The sequence below is a fragment of the Ischnura elegans genome, chromosome X, assembly GCF_921293095.1.
Source record: "Ischnura elegans chromosome X, ioIscEleg1.1, whole genome shotgun sequence".
Classification (NCBI taxonomy): domain Eukaryota; kingdom Metazoa; phylum Arthropoda; class Insecta; order Odonata; family Coenagrionidae; genus Ischnura; species Ischnura elegans.
The window spans coordinates 61,163,501-61,187,944 of record NC_060259.1 but is presented as its reverse complement, the minus strand read 5'-3'; the positions used below and the strand labels follow the sequence as shown (position 1 = coordinate 61,187,944).

Sequence of the window (24,444 nt, the reverse complement as noted above, 5' to 3'; positions counted from 1 at the left end):
GACGACGATGCGAAGCGCAGTGAGCGGCGCCGGAGGAGAAAATCGCCCGTGGTGGGGGTAGGCGGCTATAAGCAGGGACGTGGATATCGCGAACGAGTATGTATGTTAGATTAAGCGTAAACAGAGTGCTCAACGTGGCTGCACGGTGGATTCAAGTCGTTGCCAAGAACGAAATCGTGTGACTTCAGATACAATCCTTATAATTTCCATAATTTTATTCATGGCGCTAAGGGAATCCAAAATCCAAAATATTTTCGCTAACGTGTCAGCGAAATACGTAAGATCCGTTATAATCCAGGCGAAAAATCTTACTCTTAAAATTCTTCATTTTAAGTAGGGAACATTTGCAATTCTCCCCCAATTTCCCGCGTAAGTGCTGGAGATAAATAAACACCGTTTTCGATACAATTAAAGCATGACGTTAACATGTGAACTACATAACGACTTCGGCGACAAATTCTTTTTTCATTTTTGATGAAACATTTGCAATTCTTCCCCAATCCCCCTCTAAGAGCTAGAGATAACGAAACAGTTTGCGATACATTTCAAGCATGATACGAAGTAGATGCGTAGTTTTCCGCGGCGTTGTCTAGATGATGTCTCCATGTTTCAGGGTTTCACCGCGTGTATTTTCTTTATGACGACAGTTTCTCCGGTATTCCAACCGGCGTCTTCAGGTCGATGTCGGGATTCATTTCTTGGTGACTTATATGAACTATAGAAATCACCAAGAAATGAATCCCGGCATCGACCTGATGACGCCAGTTGGAATACCGGAGAAAATGTCGTCAAAAAGAAAATCCACGCGGTGAAACCCAGAAACATGGAGACATCATGGTGCAAAGTAATCTATCTATCAAACTGCACATCCTATCATGGAGGGTGGAAAAGTGGTGGGAGGTCAAGCCGCGTCGAAATATAAATCTTGACTAGCATTCGAAGAATGAAAATTTGAAAGAATGAAAAATAACATTTTTCGGTTTTTCGCAGAGGGGACGTGGACACTGGGACTGGTCCCAACGCATCGGAGCCGTTCGATTTCGCGACGAGCTTTATCTATTCTGACAACCAAATGGTGACTTAGGGAGATATCGACGTATAAACAAACATGCCAACCGCCAACGCAGAAAGACCCATCGCATTATCAAGGGGAGTTAAAATTTCCTTAGCGACCCATTAATATTCTTGGCCAACGACGATGAATTCATAAATTATATGTATTAAGGTATTTGAGACGGTAACCGTTCCATGAGGGCCCATGATATTGCCTATGACCATAAAATAAAAGGGCTGCGTCACGTGTTAGAAATGATAATAACTTTTCGGTCCTCAGTAATAACGCAGCAAAGAAATAAATAAATAGTGAATCTGTAGGGATCTTCTTATGAACATAATGTGAAGAACTAACAGTACGAGACGTCAGAAAAAAAACTTGAGATACCGAGAAATACTGTAGTTACGGCGAATTTTCGCAGAAATCGGTACGATCACGTACGGTCAAGACGGGAGAGTCTTGGCGCAAGCGGTATAAGTTAACGCCTTGAGTGATAGGCCTTAACGTGGCAAAAGACACATATTTCCGAATATCTAAAACATTTACGGCACCGATATCAACATAAACGCCCACGCACTTAAGAAACTCACCCCAAACCTTTCATAACTCCAATGATCCTATCACGGGAGCTTATTTTGAGATCGTTGAGCGAATGGATAACGATGAGCATATCGACGAAGTAGAGGTAATAAAAGGAGGATAGCCCAAAATATTTGGCAAAAACAACAATAAAACAAAGGAAGGTAAAATTACTAGTGACTAATGGACTTGGAAGTTATCAGTTCCTGGCTTAGAAGTCTAATTGACACCCGAAAATAATTACTACTGGTCGCAGAAACAACTATTAAGCCCAAAAGGCCGTTATATAAGGGGCATGCCATTGCGCAGGTTAGCAATTTTTGAAATTGCGAAAACGCGAGCTAGAATTTAGAGCAGGTGCTAAACTATCATCAAAATTCTCGCATGCGTTCTAGCAATTCACCGCTTTACACGATGAAATTTTGACTGCGCCTACGCACGTAAGCGCAGATACGTCAAATTGCGCTCTGATGTACCCCGAGTAAACAGCATATATATATTGCTGCAGCCGCCAGATTGAAAAACTGAACGTAAAGGGAATATAATAATGAAAACATATCGATCCTTTTCTTAAGGCCGTTTTACACGGGGCACGGAATTGCGCAGGATAGAACTGCATTAATTTCTTAATTAGCGTGGAATTTCGCGAAATTAGAACGGGATATTTTGCCATCTCGCGTCCAAGTATCCGCGCATGCGTTCTAGCATTTCACCGCTTCACACGACGCAATTTTGACTGCGCCTTCGCACACACGTCAGATTGAGTAAGTACGTGCCCCGTGCAAAAAGGCCTTTCGACGTAAGTCGTGCAGGGAGCGCTTGGTAAAGTCGGGGGAGGGGATCTCGACGTGGACAAAGACGCGGGGAGGCGGGAGGGGCTGGAAGGGAGTTTCCTGTGTGGGGGGGGGGGGGGGGGGGGAGAGGGAGGTCCGAGCAAGTAGGTAGACTTTTCTCTGTGAATGAAGAGGTCGCCCACAGGAAAGGGCCTCCCGCACATCCATGCGACGACCACGCTGATTGACGCCAAAGCAAAACGCAGATACCCACGCCGTCAGTAGGAACGTCAGGCCAATCATTAACGCCTACATATGAATAAATGTTGAAAGTCCCGACACTCATGGCACGAGGTGACCATAAACCCCCATTTCTGTGGACATGTCCTCAATTACGTTTACAAAGTACTTTTAAATGGTCAAACTAAAAAATCATTAATTCAACGCCACATTACGCTGTCTCATTTGAAACTAAGGAAAGGAAATTTTTTCGAGAAGGACAAATAGTATCAAACAGAATTCTGGTAAAATCGACGCATTTTAGCTATTGCCAATAGTCCTCACTTTGGGGGGAAACTGATATTATAGCCATGGATATATTTCCAACTTGTATAAGACCAGTACAATAATAAAAATACCACGTCCTATGTCAAAAAATTTATGAAAAATGGAAATCAGGCCACATAACTTTAAATAATACTACCAAGATCTCCATAACTTGGGTAGTTGACAAAGACGGAGGTCTAAATTATTGATTGCTAAAAATAAAGGACCGCATATTTCTGATTTTTCGTCCCTCCTGTGCTTCTCGAGCCATATCGCCGTTGAAGCTTCCAACGACGAAAACCTAAACTCGGAAAGGGTCCGAGCCGACGCCACAAGCCAATGACAACGTCACCTTCTGCCCAATCATAACGAGAGTAAGGAGCATCTCCCCTTTCATCGCATAGTGTCGGCTCACTGATGACAGCGACCGCAACGGGGTGGTAACTATTTCGACACCTGATTATTTCACTAGGAATTGGTTTACGGAATAGGAAAGATTTTTTCGCAGTTAATACATTCTCACACCTATGTACCATATCAATGAACAAAAAACCGATATTGTTTATCGTATTAACTACAACCCCATTGTTTGTACTAGAATAATTGTCCAATTCAGTTTAACTCAACTAAAATTATCACACCAAGAGGCATTCTGATGAATCCGAGGAACTCAATGACACTCAAAAAAGCAAGGACGAAGCAAATCAGCATTCGTACAATAATTGACTTCCTGCCAAGATAATAAAAGGCGCAATGGAGAATTCACCCACGATTGAAGAGCTTCACGATGCATTAGCTGTGAAGATTTATAAAAGAAAGGAATCGTGAGCAGGTGCCCAACGATACCAGGAGTTAAGGGGACCCTTTTTTCCCTTCTGCAGTCTGAAATAAAGTAACAGCCAGGCCCAGGATAAAACCCGAAGAAGGAAAAAGAATACTTACGTAGTCATGGAACGCTTTCGCTTCACTCGAGTGTTCACAAGTGTCCCTTCTCTCAGGAGCAGCGCAGTATAAATCCCAAAATACACTGAAAGTGAAAGAGCCAAAAAGTTATAAGACAAGTCAGCAACATACAGAACAGATAAATTGTTCATTTAGTCTCATAGCAATGATTATAAGGAAATTGACCGAACTTCCAAAATTGAAACAGCACAGTCAATAGTACAGTTTTACAGTTTTAGAAAACACATTGTCATTTACCATTTATCTTTTAGAAAAGTATTAGGCAAATAAGATATAGAAAATTTATGTTAATTTAGACACCGATTTCAAATTCAGCTTCACCGTTTACACAAAAAGAACGAGTGGCGGTTTTGTTAACCCCCGAAACATAAGATTTCAAAAATCATATTACGAAAAAATGTATATAATCAGTCCTCATAAAATAAATAATGCACAATAAAAGAGACTGCTAAAAAATCATCAGTACCACATATACGACGAATAAAACCGTCGACACCAAAATACCAGCAACCGAAGACGAACAGAGAATACACGACCCAAAATATTTTCAAATACGTAACTACAAACGGTCGTTCGAAAACAAGGTGCACAATTTGGACAACAAAGTGGACATGCTTCGAAGACGCTAGTTCATCGAAAAAAAATCGTTATCGAATTATCACCAATAATAACATCGACAGCACAAGGGTAAGTACAACAATGGAAGTTCAAGCCACCAAGAGAGTGGGAACAACCCAGCAACCCAACGCTATAAAGTAATCAATACGATACTTCGATACAAGTTATCCCGTGGGTTAGCACAAAAACGGTGACTTAAAATGAACAGAATAATCGGTGTTACTACCGACCACCCCAAGAGAGGTACTAAAAGCCCGGGTTGCCAGTCGTAAAAAGGGGAAAGTCGCAACAAAGAAGGATTCCACTCGAATTATTGCCAGCAAATCAATGTTATTTAAAATACGATGACAGTAGCATAAAACCTAATTAAATGTGTAAAAATGAGCGAGAAATGAAGAAAACCAGCATTAAGTGATGTGGTGATCAGTTTCGCATTCCATTCTGCTAAACTCATAAGGGTTATTAGATAACCAATTTCCATTGCCGAAGGGCACAGGAGACAAAAATTACATCAAACGCGAGATTGGAAAAAATTGTACAACAATCCCAAAAAAATTATAAACGCACCTTTAGCGTAAGGTTTCATATATTATGGCGAATGTCACAGAGGAGCAAGATTATGGCCCGGAAATTAACCATCCACAAGAAGATAAAACGAGCAAATAGTTGGTAAAATACTATGCAACAACAATATCATACTCTACTTACAATAAGGAAACTACATTTTTCTACAAAATGGCACACAATGCCTTTAAGTCGCGATTAGCTACCATAGGTGTTGAAGCGCTAAGGCAGCTCCTAGCATCTTAAATGACAGCTCTGCTAGAAGAGCAGTGGAATGGATTTCTACGATTAACAGTAAGTAACAAGAAAAGGTTCGCTGAGGCTTCTAGGTGAAAGTTCGTTTGCACAGAAACGTCACTCGAGTGAGCTCAACCATCATGCAATGCAAAGGTTTTGGTCGGGAAGCGCCTGAAAGGAAATTCCCAGATTGAAACACAAGAAGCGAGTACAAAGCGCTATACTCACTAGCCCTTCACCAAAACAAGGCAATAACCCCGAAATAAGACAACAGAAACACATGTAACACAAAGGAGATTTTTGCCGGCTGTGAAAACCCTGCGAAAATCGATTAGAAAAAATCTCCCCAATCCACGTTGTAATAAATGGTTATAGGAGCTGTCGTACCGTCTCTTGTGGAAAGACCAGAATCACAAACCAAACTATCTCTCAAATAAAGGCTATCAAAAACATAAATTCCTGACGAAAATGACAATAAAACATCAATAAGAAGTATGATTCTTTCAGCTAAGCAAACAGAGTCTTTGGCCGCGAACAGCAGTGGAGGTTTTCTCCCACCCGATTAAGTTAACCCGCACAATAATCGAATGAAAACGAGAGACCAAAATATTTAAAGGAGTATTAGAAAATAATATTCACGAGAAAGAGCAATATCACATAGCCAATCAATTTTAAGACAAAAGTGAAGGATGATTATGAAAAGATAAAAAGCCAAATCAACATTAGAACGTCTTTCCTATAAATTAAACTGTCCAATAATTGGAAGGGGGAATATGCGACATGAAGGGGCAACACATTTAGCTAAACACATGCCTTTGAATGCGGGCCGTCACGATGCACAAAATGAGTACATACATGACGTTATCGGCATAATAGGGTGGTTTCCTAATATCCTTAATTGCCTAAATCGAAAGATTATTAGTCCTTCAGTACGTATGTCACGCTTTTAGATTTTTAAATTACGGTATCCATTTTTCGCGATTAAATGAAAAGTGAAAAATTTCAAGCGCGCGAAAACACGACGGCTAAGTATGAATGCTGGGAAAAGCCCGTGTGATGTCATTCTGGTTCCGGCTGCCGCTGTGTGAGGCCACCTTGGTGCGAGACTGTGAGCGCCGCAACGATGTAGTCTGATAACAGGTAGCCCTTGGCTGAAATAAGGATTATTAATACCCTATCAAATGAAGAAAACTTCCCGACCATAGGCAATTTTAATAGATGATTAATATGAGATGTCTCCCTGAGCTCTGAGCCTCATGCACGTATTGGTCATCTAGACGATGTAAAACTCCTATCCACTCGTATAGCATCTAGGTCCCCCTGACGTCACGTGGAGTGGCATCGCTTGGCGCCAATCTGGCCTTATTCAAATTAGGTTAAAATTGACCATCAATATTCGTCTCAACTGGGATTTCTTAAAGCAAATAATATGTACATTATGAATACACTAATGATGGATAACGAATCGCAAATGATGCCTTCCGTTTTCTTTGATGAAGGAAACTACCCTATCATAGTACGGACTGTCTGTGTGCCATTCTTAAACATCAACATGGCAAACAAGAGGACACGCCAGCATAATGGGAAACATAAGACGGCGATTCGTGCGACAACCAGAACTCAATCCAAATATGGAATGTACGACACAAATTCCACATAGCTTCAAAGGCTGGTTACCATACCCATCAATAAATGATATATGACGACGAATGAAGAAAAAAACCAATGATTGACGCAGCCCATTGAACTCTATTTTGAGGCATAATTTAAGGGCCATGTATTCAATAAAACCGTGCCTGTAATTAAGAATATTTAGAGGAAAATACACTTCTTGTGAGGAATAAGAATCAAGTGGTTAGAGCGAACACAAACGAAGACGAAATCAACGAACATAAAATGAATCTAGAAAAAAGACGAATATAATTTTCTACCGTATTAACGTTTCAAATTATCCAGATGTTATCAGAAAAAATCTGAAAAAATACGATAGCAACTCCCATGCATCACAAATTGAGTACTTCAAGGTGCGAGGTGCTACGTACAGTGACGATAAGTAGGTAAATATTTTGACGAATGGCACTGAGGACAAAGCAACGGATAAAATCATTAATAAAATCATTCCTGGATGTTAACAAATCATTGGTCCTTGATGATAACAAACCATTGGTCAACATATGCGAATTATTCAAGGATCACACGAGGAGAAACTAGCGGTGCCTGAGTAATCAGCGGATTCGACGCTCCCGGTAGCAAAACTTTTCTAAAACCAATCGCGACATTGTAAAACTGTTCATTTAACGAATTCGATCCACTACCAGGTATACTTATAAAGTATTTAAACAAGAGAGGAAAGTGGTCGACAACACACACTGCTCCCGTTAAAATCCCAGGGAGCATCACGCCCCCTCCCACGCTTACCAGGGAACCGAATCAGAACTCTTGTGCGAGCTTTTCAAGTTGGCGACATCTTTCGCGAATATTTTTGCTTTGAATTCAAGAGAGATCGGCATATTGAGGGACATGATTTATGCCCCGAAAATCCTTATACACAACTACCGAAGCTACGAATAAATAGGGATTTACGAGCAAGGCAATGACCCCAGTGGAACATTATGACGTGAAGACCATAGGAGAAATCTTAGTTAGGACGAACCTACATGAAGAGGTTTGAAAGTTACAGAAGACCAAAGTTACAGTGCAATCGCAACGAGAGGGAATAGAGGGCATTCTAAGGCAAGCTTCAACAGATGGGGTAGCGTTGACGACAGGGCACGCGAGAAAATAAAATATCTATAAGAATTATTTCTCTAAGTCATACTTCTTCACGGCAAGGCAACCTTAACCAGGGAAATTTCTAAAGTTATTTCTGAAGCGGTATAATAAGATATAAAAATAGGCTGAATTATATTATCTAGGAGCAAAGAATGGAACCAATTCCATCGGTTAATAATATTTAAAATATCCAAGCATTGCCATTTTATGTCATACTTCCCTACACACCAGGAAAATGTCAGTCTAAGTATGCGACACGGAGGGGAACATTTCCAAAACCAAGCGACCCTTGATCAGAGTCATACCTCAAATATATAACACTAGAGCTCCTTCTAGGTGACCACGGTTGTTTGGATATAAGAATTGATGCCCTAATGCGTGCCCCTAGGGTGTATTTGGTTGAATTTAAGTAAATATCAAGACTACGCCAAGCATTTGGCACATCCACGATTACCCAGAAAAGTTCGAGAAAATTGTTGAGGTTAATTATGAACCGACGCTGCCTTTTAAATTAGCAGTAATCCTAATGAGAGGGCGAAATTTTAAGTTAATGATTCTGCATACACAGGGGGCATAATTACTTTCATATTAACAAATGTATGCTGGCTAAATTTCCGTCTGATACAGCTTACAGTTAAGGTGCATTGTTCTAGTAAACAATGGTTGCAAGAAATCGCGAACGAAAACGCAATAAACGGCAAAAAATGGGTATAATTCAAGACATAACAGCATTCACTGGGGACGATTTTAGTCTCGAACGCTTTTCGCCTTGCACGGTATGACATTTACACAAAACGAAAACGTTCATAAAACGGCCAGCAGTAAGAAACAGAAGAAATAGGAAAAGGTACATAATTGTGGTACCGAAGGACTTTGAGACAATGACTAACTTCAATTGGGCATAACACATGCAAAGCACGTGCAAAAAGATACAGTTTATCCCAGACATCGCGTTCCTTTCCAAAACTTTGCCATTCATCGTCCATTTATTGCTGAAAATTATCAAGAAAAGGCAGAAGCTGAAAACTGAGCTCTCACGTGAACGAAACGGACTCAAACAACTATCACAACGTAGTGTTGTGACAACCAAATCCCAATTAAAAGTAGCAGTTAGAGGGGAGTCATAAAATTTTCAGCCATACAGAAATGCCTGGTAAGAATTATTCAACAAAATTTGATATTATACAGAACAATATTCATACCATTAAAAGCATTAAACAAGGGACATCATTAAACGGCATGACATCCCACTCAACCAGGTCTACACACATGCCTGTCCGCTAGCTAATTACCGAATTCGGAATGCGTTCCCCAATCCAGCGGTGGACTGATACGTCGCCAACAGCGGTAACTAGTGCGCTCCGCGGATTCTGCTCAAAACAAAAACTTAAATCTCATCAATAACGCTTATATAGACACTTTATCAATATGTTAGATGCATTCGACACTCCTCAGCTACTGAAGCTCATCGCTTTCGTCATAAGCGACCGGTTATCACCGGCGACCATCGGAGACCATCGGCGTGGACGCCACCCCATGTCACGAATTGTATTGAATTTTGAAACCAACGAAACAGGCCTGCAATACAGTGACCGATAAAATGAAGTAGAATATGTGACTTAAAAAAAAATTATCTAACTATCGTAAGAAGCGGGCATTTTTCTAATTAGTGTCAACTTTTCAATTGTGTATGCACCCGAATAGTTAACTCGATCTAGCGTAAACCGAGGTTTATTTAAAAAATTGTGTGTGCACAGTGAAACAGCCTATCATTAACCGCAGCCGATGATATGGATCCAATGCTTGGCAATAAGTCAAGTAATCAGTAGATCAGCAAATCAGCAAATGGTATCCTGAAAGGCTACTCGGATCTCCAAACTAGTAATAGATGACGTTGCCGCCAACCACAATTTCAAAAGGGATATGGAATACGCTCTCAGCATCCGACTCCGAAGAAGATCGGCCCCCGAATGTCACACACCGGCAGAACAGAGAAGACAGAGTACAGAACAGAGTATATCGGACGATTGCACGGACCTGACTTCAGCCATGAAGATGGAAACCGACTCGGTTCCAGAAAATTCGGCAGCAATATTCTCAATTGCCCAATAGAGAACCGGGGTAGCCTTCCAAAACGTTGCACGCCGGCACAACGCGAGAAAATAGCGAATGCTCCCCAAATTACAATTCAACCACTCAGAAATCGCTATTGCACCATACATATGTAACTCACCAACGATGAAGTAAAGTACAAATGTAGTACAAAGACCGGATTTCCAAGAAAAGAGCAAAACACAAAGGAAGGCAAGAGGAAAGAGAACGGCAGTGGAAGGCGAAAAGGTCCAAAGTAAGGAACATGTAGCAACATGTCCTCAAAATTATGGTAGCCTGACATGATTATAAATAAATCTACCTTTAGAAATGGATGCTAACAATTAATCAACACGATACAACAGGGCATTTCTGGCGTGCACTTTTCCCTTCTCTTAACTACCTAATGAACTTACCAATTATCTACATAAAACCAACGGAAGCATAGCAAACCAAGATCTCCCCTGCAGCCAGGTAATAAATTCAGTTCACGTTCCTCTACTTTGACTTCGGCAGCTGTTCTTTGGAAAGAACTGGACAAAATAAGGAGGATATTTTTGATACCTGAACATGACACCATAATGATTTCAGATACTAACCAAAGTGGCGACATCTTTCGTGAGTGGCATATTCGTTGTCAGCGTATTGCGGTTGCCCCTTTTCTTTCGCGGACTAATGTTACAAGAGCAATTATGGTTGAAACTTCAAATTCCATAAGACAGACAAAGCACCTTCTGGATTATCCGCTGAAAATGAGTGATGCTCAAAGATGAGGAGCGAAAATCTTCGGTTACAGACGGAATACAACCGGATTAGCACGACATACTAATAAAACATCAAAAGAAGCATATTCAGGCGACATCATAATCTGATCTATAGCCGACATAAGTTATCGAGATTGACGGTCCAATGCACATAAGAAAAATCCAAATGTAAACATCACGTGGACAAGGGCCTCCTGTCAGTATCTTGCTCCTAAAATTATCATAAGCGACAGAAGAGTGACGAAGGCATTATTGGCACAAGAAACATTAACCCTTTGAAAATGCGGACGGTCTAAAATGAGATTATTGTAGGGCTACAACAAGCATTCGGTAACTATTAGGCCAAGACTTGAGATTCGGTGGCAATTGACCAAGCTCCAAACCGCAAAGTAACAAATAGAGAAGAGGAGAACAGCGCATGTATCTATTTCAGACCAGAAGTAAACGGACACCCAAATCACGATAAATAGCACATTGTTACAAGGTCACCCAGCCGAGGTACAAATATAGAACACTACATTAAGACATAAGAATGTCAGTTTTAGGGAAGTTATGGAGAAAAAACATAACTGGGAGTCGAAAGAGAATTCCAAAGAACGATAAGCAGGCAGAGTATACTTTCCACCACCAAGACTACAGCCCATAATGGTGCCTGACAAGAGGCTACGCAGTAAGAAGGGCATAAACTTCTTGTTACAGTGAATTTCTGACTTCAATCCGAGAAATACTTAGATCCGCCTTAGATTAATTTAAGCGACTATACTCTTGTAACTGAGGCAGGGCTTGACCCAACAGCAAACAGAATTACTTAGATCATGGGGCCAAACGTAAACTTACGAGGAGATGTGGGAGAAAATAGGAACTATTAAGATTTTCAAAAGCCCATTTGAAAAGAAACAAAAACTAGAAATACAATGGATCAACTACTAGCAATTTTCCTATGAAGGAAAAAAACTCCATGGGAAATTGAGATGTATATATCTCACATCCACAGGATATCCAGTCCAAGAAGATTAGAAGAAATATTCGAAGAACCGGAAAGATAAAGTTAAATTTCAGCATTAGGAATAGATGAGGAAGGAATGTGAAATTATTGAATAGATAAAAATGCATGGAGGAACATGAGAGATTCCGAATAGGGGAGCAGAAGAACATGGAGCAAGACAGAGAAAATGACAAATAAGAAGACCTACATGGGTAGGACACCCCGTAAGAAACGTCAATAAATAAACCAAAAGGCAATTGTATTGAAAGGAAAAGATGCATAAAAAAGAGATAATTATATAGCATGTGGCTGACCGTAGCAACAAAAACAAGTCCGAGTCCAGAGAACATAAGGCGAATGTGCACTTTGCTATCTGAATGAGAAAGCAAAAATTCCCTTAAGATATAGAGGTCAAGGGTAGGATGGATAAAAACGTTTAGGCAAACGTCCGGTAACATTCCAAATTTTCACTAAATACAAACAGATGCAGAAGATGAGCTTCATACCTAAGGAGATCCTAAATTTACTCCATATCACTATATGGGCTCATGAGTCCTGTGACCGGAATAACGCCCAGCCAACGACTCACACCAAAGCATGGGTAGCAACAAATAATGGACCCCATTTCATATAATTAATGAACTTAGTCAATTTCCATGCACTGAAAAAATGACCCGTGGAATAATCTGATCACACATCCGCCTTTTCTCGTCATGAAACAACCACGATAGCAAAATCTAGCATTTAATAAGCGCGTGAACACAAGTAGTCTAAAAGAAGAATATACTGAGAAATAGGCTATCGTACATCTACCGACCAGATCAAAATCTGCCAATACGACTGGACATAAGTGGGAATGGGAAATTTGGTATTCAAACATAGAATTAAAAAAAAACGAAATCTGACAGACAAAACACCAGCGGAAAAGCTTCTAAAACTAAAACGATTTCCAACCTCAGATGTTGCAAATGGGTCTGCCATATGGAGGAAAGGCTGTAGAACGGACGGCCGTAGATTCCTCCGGCAGTTCCGACGCCAACAAACCGGAAGAGGGCTTTCCGTTTGTACTGATAAATCTTTAACAAAGTCTGAAGCAATTAAAACTTACAGGAAAATGTAAAAAAACATCAATTAAAACTTCCATATAAGCTGAACATTTTCATTGCGGTAAAATTTTCCATGGCAAACAACATAATACAAAAAAGAATACTGCGAATGAAGCCTGGTACTGAACGTGCCCCATGGGATCGATTGACATAGATGAGGAACAGCACAGGTGACAATAAAGCACTGTACAATAATACAGGCCCATGGAGCTTGAAAGAGAGAGACTAATCAAGAGAATCCTGAGACAAAAGGAAAAGGACACCACCAAAACACAACCAATGAAATTGCAGTGAACAGGAAAACACGATGAATAAAGGAATTAAAAATTGGCATCGCCTTGATGTACAATGAATAAAATACCGCGAAAGAAAATCAGAACGTAAGTTCTAATTTCTCGATAGAAAGTTGCAGCATATCCATTGTTAAGTCTGGATACCAATAATTCCCTTGTTTTGTTTTAGAGACAAATGCAAAAACGTTCTTCCAATCAAATTACCGCGGAATAACTAGCTATACCGCTTCGTCGTTATTCTATCAAAACGTACAAGAATATCTCAATAGCAAAGAAACACAATCGCAGTCGCTAGAATGGAAAAATAAAAAAAAAGGAACGCGAACTCGCAGAAGTTGGACTTAAAAACGAATTGATAGGTTTCTTCGTCACGCTACTCAAATTTCACCATAGGGACGACCGTCACGATCTTACTAAGAAAGGTATTCTAATGGTAATACCTTTTGAGAGACGATACTAATAAATGAAAATGGCGTTTTAAAAATAGGGAAAAAATGTACGGGTCGTGCGAAAGATAACATGTAAATTACACCGCCCTGCAAATGAAATCATAACACTGAGGGATCAAGACGAAGATTTTCTGCAGCGGAAGGAGGATGCATCGCTCCTGTTAGGCAGATGCCATTTTGTCTTTGTGATGTGTAGATTGCTCAGCAATCATCTCGGAAAATTCCATGCTTTTTACACGATGGCGCTATTATAATGAAAAACTAAAAGGTGAGTGCAGATAGATCCGCAAATGCTAAGAGGGCAAGTCGAAAAAGAAAGCTTATCCAGCAATGGTACTCCAAAAGAGAAGCAGAAGCACCTCAACGTGAGTGAAAATTCCCTCAAAAGTATAATCCATCATCGTCATCATGGAGGGTTTCGTGTGAGACTGAGCACCAAAATGTTTCCCTAGAACGCTGCCCGCTAACGCTTATTAACATGCACAATGCGAAAGAGACTTTTCAGAAAAACAAAAGTAAAGGGCGTAAAAATGGAATTTCAACATTACAATTTATTATTTAACAGGCTAACTTACGAGGAGTTCACTCATAAGCAGGGGAAATGATTATCCTAGAAATAATTACAACTAAGATCTCGTTCATCGAATAATGTGAACTCCTGAATCAGATGATGATCTGAAGCTGAAGAGATGTAAATTTTTGTAGAAGTTGACCACTATTTGAGCAATAGTAAGAGACATTTCGCGGCATACAACCTAACACTCGAAATACAACCTACATCGAAAGGCCTACACAGCTTAAATGACGTTACTCTATTCTCTCTTCAAATCATAGGCGCTACCACTAACAACCGTCTTCAGTCAGCGAAATTGGCTGTGAGCCAGCAGGATGAAAATGTCACAAACGTTCGGAATTGGCGGCAATATTCGCGCTATTTGGCGTTTGTACACCGAGCGGATGGCAGGGTAGGAAATGGTTTTCTCACCGAAAAACTTCCCTGAAACCTTTCGAATTACTTATTCAAATATTCACACAAATTTAATTGCGGAATGCATTCCAAAAGTTGGTTATCTATATAATAGTTATATTAAAAAATGTTCATAATCATCAATCAAGTCATCTGAAAACGAATGGAATCCTTGTTAGGTTGGGGACAAAGCACCTACAACAAATAATGCTTTGAAGGTAAGCAATATTCTCCTGGAAAAGAACGCTGAAGAGAGGACGAAATATGAAATTTATCTCCAACGAGCGATTTACGCACTCAGAAATATAAAAACGTATTTACACACTTAAAAGTAAACGAAGATTGTCAACAAAAAGGCTACGGCCAGTGATTTATGAGATTCCGTAATAGCAGCCGCTGTTTCTAAAAATGTTATGCCAAAATAAAGAAACGTGACCACGAAAACAGAATTTCGAGAAAATAACCAGGGCTACAATTGAAAAGGATATATAAATGAAGGAGTAACAAACGCTACCACAAAAATATACCACGGAAACATAGCAGGGAACTCACTGTGAACCAGTGAAGAGGAAGCCATGATACAAGCAGTGAGAATTAGAAATATGCTATAAAATGAAAAATCATCCTCGAAGACGAAATTTTTGGCAAACCAAGCCCTCATCAAGACAGCTAATGGAAGGTTGCCATTTCTTAAAAATGGCATAAAACTTATGACGCGGAAATGATTCACAAATCACATGACCACTACGTAGTGATCATTTTCTGAGCTCAATACCATAGTGAAATCAAAAATTAAAGAAGACGGGACTTTGTTTAAAAAAGCCAATATATAGGCCGTATGAACAAAAACAGGTATGCCGGGATTCATCAAATTGACATAAGTACAGCTTAAATACAGATGAATACGATAAATCCTAGAGCGAGAATAAATATTAAGAGTACTGAATGCTAAACACTATTATTTTTGGACGAGGAAACTTTCCCCCTCAGACAAGAGTTCGAAGACAAAAACGGGGCAGGCAAAAAGAAAATCTCCGTCCTTCTCAAGGTAATCAAGAAAGAACCAGACGAGCACTCGGCCAATGGTATATTGGAGAGAAAAAGAAGGAGAAACGGGCGACCGACATAACTTAGAGACCAAGAGACACCTAGAAAATCTTCGAGGAATCCCCAAAAAGAAAAAATAGCAGCGATGGAAGACAATCACTGCGGATAGAAGGACAACCGACTGGAAAAATGGCGGACAGCACCAGACAATTACCTCATGAGATGGCATCGATCATTACCACTCCGTGAAATTTGAGGTTGACGCGGTTGGAACGAAGTACGCGAAGCACAGAATCCAAGAAATGATAAAAATGTAGCAAGCATTAAACCATTACTTAATAATAGCAAAACTACCTCACGTTCACATAAATGGAGAAGAGTCAGTTTCGGCCTTGAACACTAACAATTTCAATTGACAAAAACCATTGCACCCAACAAAGGTCCCCTGGATATAACGAAGACTCGAATGAGACTGTCAAAGATTTTGCGGGAGCCTCCGATACCTAGGTCAAAATAATCAATAAAACGTCGACGTCAAACGCTTCAAAGGGATTCCATATCATTCCAACAACAATGATTCGTAATTGCAGTATTTAGTACCAATGGAAACACATGAATGACGGTACTAAAATTCAACTTCATCAAAGACCTTCATGGTTAAATTTTATAATGTTGGATGAGACTCGTAACTGAAGCGAAGGTTGGCTACGTAAAATTTAAGTAAAACAGAAAACCAAGGGACACGTTACGTCCTATACTAATAAATACTTGGCAAGCAATTTACAAACTACGCATCAGAAAACAAGGACTCTCAGGAACATAATGCGGCGAATGAAAGGAACTACAAATTACATATATAGCAACGCTTACGTCGTCTAAATAAATGAAAATCCCGGGTAATTCATAAACAATCCACGCAAGCTCAGAACATCAGAAAGTTAAGGTACACTAGGGGGGTTATGGATTATGTATTGGCCAGAATATGCTTGGAGAAAGTATCTTACAAAACTCCTTGATTAAAAATGAAGTTCTACCACGACTGTTATGTCATCCCAGCCCCTACCTAGGTGCCAGGCTATTTTCATGGAACGGCCATAATGCCTAAAAATGCGCAAAGCAACGAAATGAAGGAATCATAAGTGAAAAAATACAAGCTTCATAGGCTTATTTAATCCATCGTGCGGAATACCTGACAAATAAATCCCAAACGAAACAAAAGAAAAGTCATCAACAAAGACATTACAGAAAGGTGCACCCATAACAATTAATTCTACGACGATAGAACCATAAAAGCATACAGAAGTAAAAGGACACAACAATCAAACTAAATGAGAAACGCCACAGATAATTGACTGGACTTCGTACTAAAATTACATTGATTGCAATTAGTCCGCATCAACATGAAAGCTTAATGTAGCATATAGAAGGACTTCAACGCCGGTTAAATTTCCCGAGGCCAGATACAGGGATAATGCTGTAATTCAATTAAGAGAAGGGGTAAAATTATTCCGCAGAATTTTGAAAACCACGCCAGAACATCATGTGAATCTCACCTTGTGAAGCTTCAGGCAACAAGAAAACAACACTACAATTATGACGGAGGTGTGATTATAATGCGTAAAACTACTAACTAATTTTTAGACGTAATAACCCTTCCGAAGTTATTGTTCAGCATTCTCTAGGATAATCATGAACACTGTTCAACTCCTTAACCATGAAGACGACTGAACGGACTCAAAAAAAACATCGCGGATGAGAAATTAGTTAAAAAATGATTACCTAAGTTATCAATATAAGAATTGAATAATGCGTATCTTTTTGTAACAGGCTATTTAATTAAAACTAGTGGTTGAGAAGTACGTAATTTTTTTTCAAACGCATATAGAAAAACTTTTCGCCAGCAAAACATGCTCGCACAAAAATATTAATTAATACTAAAATTTTACCATCGTAATAAAAACATAAAGGAAAAAATAGGAAGGACTAAAGAAGCCAAGATGAACAAGCTGTCAGAAATCCCTATGAGAATGCAATGCAGTGCAGTAAAGCAGGTTTAGAGGGCGGTTCATTGATAGCAGAAAACTAAAGCCGCAAGGTGAGGGGAATAGTTTATTGGGATAAGCAGATGGCAACATGAGCATGGTGACAAGATTACAAACAATACGCCGCTGACGAGCAGGCACGCATTGCTATTTTCATAGTTACAAAATATATCATAAAATAAATGAAAATGTCGCCTCATCGTGACCAAAAATTTCTTCCAAGTTTATTTGATACTTTCACCCCCCACCAATTTTACAGGAGAATTCCTACCCTCATAATTGCCAAAATTTCCTAGGCGACATTTGAATGGTCCGCTGTTTTTTTTCAATTTCGAAAAAACAAGCGCATGCTGAGTAAACTCTAGTGATTGTGGATGGGCGAAACTAAGCATCCTCTTTAGATCGATTAAAAATATTACACTAACATTTTTCCTACCCCTGAGGCCCACTAAGGCCAATTCTGCCTGTGGGATAGTTACAATTATGGATAAATCTAGCATGAAGAAAAAACTAAACTGGCGTCCTGGCCACACCTTACCCAACTGACAGTGGCAACAACCATTGCAAAATTACAATATTGAACAGCAGAGAGTAATGAATAGACCAAACGTATTGCACTGTGTACAGGGAACGGAAAAAATTAAGCAATATCTAAGGAATTTTGAGTGACAAATTACCATTTATTGATAGCTCTCATCATGTGCATCTTTCCGATGAAATACTGAAAAACTAGTGAATATTAAAGAACTGAAATGCCCAAAAACGAACTTGGAAAAGAGACGAATTGTCGACTTCACTCCACTAAACTTTCAATTATTGGCAACTCGGCACCTGGAGATGAAAAATAGTACCAAAAAACAAAGTAAAACTATCCGTAAAGAAAGTTTCTGGAAGTGTAAGGGACATTAAGTGCACATGTTTACCTCCAATGACCACAGCGGAATGTACCAAAATCGATTTAGGATTGGTCAAAATTCAAGAAGAGAACTGCATTGTTGTCGTGCATCGAAAACCAAGAGACGATCGCTAATATTCGCCAGAAAACAATATACCTCAGACAAAAATTATTACCACACGGTCGACATTGACAAAACGTATGTCATTACACTTTATATGGCTCAACTCCATACCACCGAAAATTTTCCTACATGCCCCGACCAGAATAACATACAATTAAATCTATGGACACCGGCTGTCATCCAGAAAATTTAATTCCGACCAAAAGTAATTAGAAAAAACGAGACTAAAAATTTTGCGTAAAAAATTAATAAAAAACTTGAAGGAATACTTGAACGCAAACGGTAAGAGAGCTGGAGTGATCATTTCTACATTTATCCTTGGTAGAAAAAATACTATGTAGTTTTAAAATTTTTAGCAATAAATAAGCCAAATATTTGAGGTAAGCATAAACGAAGAAAAGGAGTAAGGCCGTATCATTACCAAACCGGCGACACCACAGAGTGCCTTCGAATGTGATCAATAATTAGACAATTACACAAAAAAGAAACGAAATAAAGGCTTTTAATGCCAAGTTGGCTACGCTTTGCGAAAAGTAATTTCGCCCCCCAATAATAATACAGTCTCAGGACTCAATAATTTTTACTCCTGAGCTTGTGCCTTTGGGGTAGAAGGAAAGCTGTTACTTGGCAAAAGAAAGCCTGACAAAATAAAACTCAGTAAACAGAAAGTGTAAAACGTTGTTTCAGGAATGCGATGAAAAAAATAACAGAACATCTCGATAGGGTAAAATGGCTCATGCTGAGGAGAACATAGAACCCGACCTTGATTTTTTTTTATCCGACGGCCTTACTCCTAATTATAATTTATTTAATATGTTTAACATATTAAATGTGTACTAAATGATTTATCAATACATTATGATAAAAAAGAATTACTCACCACCACCATGAATGAAGGAACCCCGGTGGCTCCCCAAGTGTTATGTTTTTCTCCCACCGGATCTGGAATGGTAGAAAAGACACACTATAGAAGTATATAAATACACATTCAATTCCCAAAAAGAATAAATATTACAAAGAACAATATTAGGTCTGATTTTCTTCAAAATTTCGGAATACACTAGTCAACGAGAGAATTCCCCAGCGTACCATGCACATCGAAGGCCAAGATGAGGTTCTTGAAAAAAAAAGGTTCGACCAATAGTACACCGCGTACATGCCACTGGAAATAAGTCATGACTACTATAGACCGGTAGACGACACTCACGACTTTGCAACGACACTAAATCGCATACTTGGGCGATAGAATAGGAATCGCTCGAAACACCGATCCAAAACATCTTTGTGTCGTGAAAGAGCACGCTGATAGTTGAGAGACAAGACTCGGAATAGGTTGCATTTCTACTCCAGAAGGATGCGGGGGAATTTTACCAATTAGATCCTCCATTTAAAAACCTACCAACCTATCAGTTTGCAGTCATAAAATATTGTGGCAGAAACGCAATGAAGCGACATTTCTCAGATGGTATCCACAACTTGGAGCGAACGTGGACAACATAATGGGAATCCTGTACCATATGTTGGGAATGTACAACATGGAAACGAAATAAAAGATGACGTAGATTGGATGAGTAATCTCTTTTCGCTGGGCACAACTTTGGAAATAATAAAACCCGTATTTCCCGTGGACTTCAAAAAACGATTCTTGAACTGCGCGGCATGAGATTACTGCAATGAATTCTAAAATCCCAAATCAGTACTACGGGAAAAAGGAACAAACGTGCTGAATTTCTATGAAACCCATGGTGTAGAATTATCTTCCCTGTCTTTGAAAATTCCATTTTTATCGAGTAAAAGGGCGACAAGGTATAATAACATCAAATGATTTAATTATCATAAAAACACATACGTAAAATGTAATGAAGATGGAATTTTAGATACGAAAGGGAAAAAACATTAAGGGGTGAGAAATATAAATAGAATACTTTCATGCTACAATAAAGCTTCGACGGCACAAAATTCAGATGGTCCTCGTATTAAGGTAGTCGATAGAAACGTTAATTGAAAATGCGACCGACAAAAAGAAAAGCACAACCATACAGTGAGGACTACTTCGGCCGAAACCAACGGATATTCTGAAGCAGAAACGTACTTGCTCGTTTTAGAGAGCCCGCCCATTGAATCTGATTCTTCGGCATTGTCTTGGGAAGTGTTCATGAGTAATGTATAAACTAATAATATACGGTCAAGATATTTTAAATATTAAAATTTGGAGCTGTGAAAATTATACAAGCAAGGGACAAAATAACAAAAACGCAATCGGGAGCATTGGAACCAAAAGCGTGAATAGTAAATGAAGAAGCATATTCAACTGAATCTATAACACGAGGGACATAAGTGTCACCACCCCAAACAGGACTGCCAAAATTATCCTCATGAGACGCATGAAGGACCTTTTCCGTGTCCTAGGTCCAAAAGGAGTCAATGAGCCATCTGAGAAAAACGCGTAGTCTTTGATACTAGGACGCTGCAGCCGTTGAAGATACTTGAACGGGTGGGATGGTACGAAAAACACACGAAGCAACGCTGAGGGAAGACAAAATATCGCCCGAGTACATACAAATCTTACGATCTAACAAATGCCGGTGAAAGTTTTGAAAAAAAAAACACCGAAAATTGTGCACGGATACCCTAAAATCGATATCAAAACCCCAACTGAGTCTCTGAATTTTATGAATAAAAATTCGTGGATGCAGTCGAGTAAAATTGAAAAACGCTCAATCTTTGGCGCTTTAAGGCGGAAAACAAGGGTAAATGTCGGAAAACACTTCGATAAGTGGAAATATAACATTTTGCCATACGCTTTCCCAGAGAAATTTAAAATGAGGCTGCATGCAAAAACCAATACAAAACAATAAATACGTCAGAGAAATGTTCTGAGCAACACGCTACACACAAAAGGAATAATAAATATCTTGAATTACTTTCCTTTCTTCAATCAATCCCTATTACAAAACTAAGCCAAAAGCGACAAAAAATAACATAAGGGAAGTACATTACCTCTGAGAGAAACGTCTGCGCTGCTTTCTGAGCTCCGACATGGAGAAGGTACTCGTAAACGTAGAGGGCTAACCTGAAAAGAAAATTACCCAGTTTATTTCAGTCCAATTAAACACCTGATGACACAAAATGTTACACGAGAATATGACAAACTGAATCCCCAAATATCAAACCGCAACCAAAAAGGCGGGCTTCTTCAAGTGTGAGTAAACATTACGATCAATACACCCCACGGAGGGGTAAAACACGCTACACGAATATTTAAACGACACATGCAGGAAAGATTTAAAAAACTGCATTCTGAAGTACACATAAATCGCAAGCAATAGATACTTATTTGTATTTCTTGCCTCAGTGAAAGTGATTAAGCGGAAAAAATAACGTAACGGAACAGAAGAATAGTCTTTTTCCAGGGCATAAAAGCGTTGAAGGAGCGCTAAGAACCTGTGTCGTTGGTAAGATCAAAACTTTTTCACTAATTACAAACCAGTATGCGATGGCAGGATACGGTGGTGCCCTAATAAGCAATGAGTGTCAATACTATATGAAAGAAAATGAGGCAAGATTTTAACAATTGTAATTTAATTCAAGAACAACAAATAAGTCAAAATTTTAATATATGCTCCATTACGTAACCAGGAGTTTTCCGGGCTTTAGATCAGCTTCAACGCCTTTATTCTCAAGCCGAGATCGCACATGCACCTCGTTGGGCAACACATAACTAGAAAACTCTAACGTGCACACACCATTTCCGATACTTAAATTTAAATCAATGATGCTGACTAGTTGAAAATCCCGCCTAAGAACTTGATTGGATAGGAAAAAAGTAAATATCAGTACATAGCATCTCGAAAGCACGAGTCAAGTAAAATAATGCCGTGCTTTTCTAACGGCGTACTGACGTGATACGGCTTTCCAACGGAAATGTTTGATGAATAGAAGACGTGACCGAGCAATGACTGGCATGTCTCCGAACTTACGAGTGTACCCACATGATATGCATCATACAAATCGTGGTATCAGCGAACACATCAGTGCATAAATAGTTCAACAAATACAATAACCTCGTCGGGCCTGGACATAGAAGTTAGTACGATAAAAGCTTTTTCACATAATAATGGCATAGTGTATACATTAACCAACTGAAGTGACACACCAAGCGAAATTTAAGGTCAAGAAATGCGAGGGGCAAAATAACGAAACACCCAGCTATTGATTCAATTAGAGGCCTATGTTTCCCTTCTTTACATAGAAAAATATCGAATTTCTTATTCTTCACACCCATAAATATTTTATCAGCCTTGAATACTTCGTCTCAGGTGTCTTTTTGTTTGTCGCTCAATCGCATCGCTCATAATAACTAGAATAAGAATTCACAACACTGGCTACACAAGAGCAAAGAGTTAAAATACAAAACATAACTTCCCTACTCCCTATGCATAAACAAAACCTACTTAAACACTGCCAACTTTTACAAACAACGAGATAAGAAGATGTGAGGGACCGCTAAGCACACAAATTAAGAAGTACTAAAAACAATTCCAATTGAAGAAGAAATTGGCTAATTGATATTCATGATTCAAAGAATACTCTCGAAAACATGAGGAACTCATTACACTCCCTTCCACAATCATTAATGACAAATGAAAGCATATTCATTTCTGAATCCGAAATGTAAACAAATCTTAACTGAAGTCCACTTTGACATATTTCTCATTCAATTTCGATTTAAAGGACGAGAATACCGAAAAATTTCGCATCGCTTAACACAAAAAGTATCCAAAGCCTAGACCAATACGTTTAATTATACAAATACTTTGCTTTCCACACAATTCCTAGCCGAACTTCTTTCAAACTGGAACTAACTTTTAACTAGGATTCTGGGAAATTGCGCGCGTTTCAAAATGAAACTCAAGACTAACCTCAAGAGCAGTGTTTACTGCGGCTTTTTACATTCTATAACACTGGTAAAATGGAAACCAAATTGAAAAACGAACACATTACAAACACACTGAATGAGTTTCAAGTAATAAGACATAGAACATAAGACCCCCAGAGTGTAAAAACAAAAATACACCAAATCAGCAGCAAACTTGGAAGAGACACAAAACTTCACGGGAGGCCTACATGAGAATTAAAAGACCTTGTAAATGGTCAGGATCACTTCGTTCGCAAAATGCATACAACACATCACCATAAAACACCAAATAGGGCAGCACTTCAGAGTCGGGTGACGCCACCGACTTATTTTCTCGCGCACCATGGTAAGACACTTAATTCACCGAGATGTATTCACTTGATGATACTTACTTTTCACGTGCTTGGGCGTCTGAAGGTACCGTCGAACCTTTTCCCTTCGCGTACATATTGTGGACTTCAACTGTCACGCACCTGTCAGACTACCAAGGCCGTCAAAGACCCCGTGACCATGGCAACGTCAAGGGACCTGTCAAACCCGTACTTCTGATTGGCTCTGTTGCTCATTTGGCAGTAAGGATCTTCACTATTTCGGTTTGCGTAAGCAAGAGGGTCCGTCTGGATGACGACCCGCTATTGGTTAAGCGTTCACGGGAGT

The 24,444-nt window shown here is 39.3% G+C and overlaps 1 protein-coding gene across 5 annotated transcripts in view; it reads right to left on the bottom strand.

Moving 5' to 3' along the window:
- LOC124171472 (single-stranded DNA-binding protein 3) overlaps positions 1-24,444 on the bottom strand; it is a 184,442-nt gene extending 159,998 nt beyond the window's left edge. For all 5 annotated transcript variants that reach the window (XM_046550643.1, XM_046550645.1, XM_046550644.1 and 2 more), the window contains exons 1-4: positions 24,180-24,444; positions 21,870-21,942; positions 19,750-19,811; positions 3,895-3,979 (exon numbers count right to left, since the gene is read on the bottom strand). In XM_046550643.1, coding sequence (XP_046406599.1) covers positions 3,895-3,979; positions 19,750-19,811; positions 21,870-21,942; positions 24,180-24,235 — 276 coding nt within the window. In that variant the 5' untranslated portion in view covers positions 24,236-24,444. The remainder of the gene's footprint in view (positions 1-3,894; positions 3,980-19,749; positions 19,812-21,869; positions 21,943-24,179) is intronic.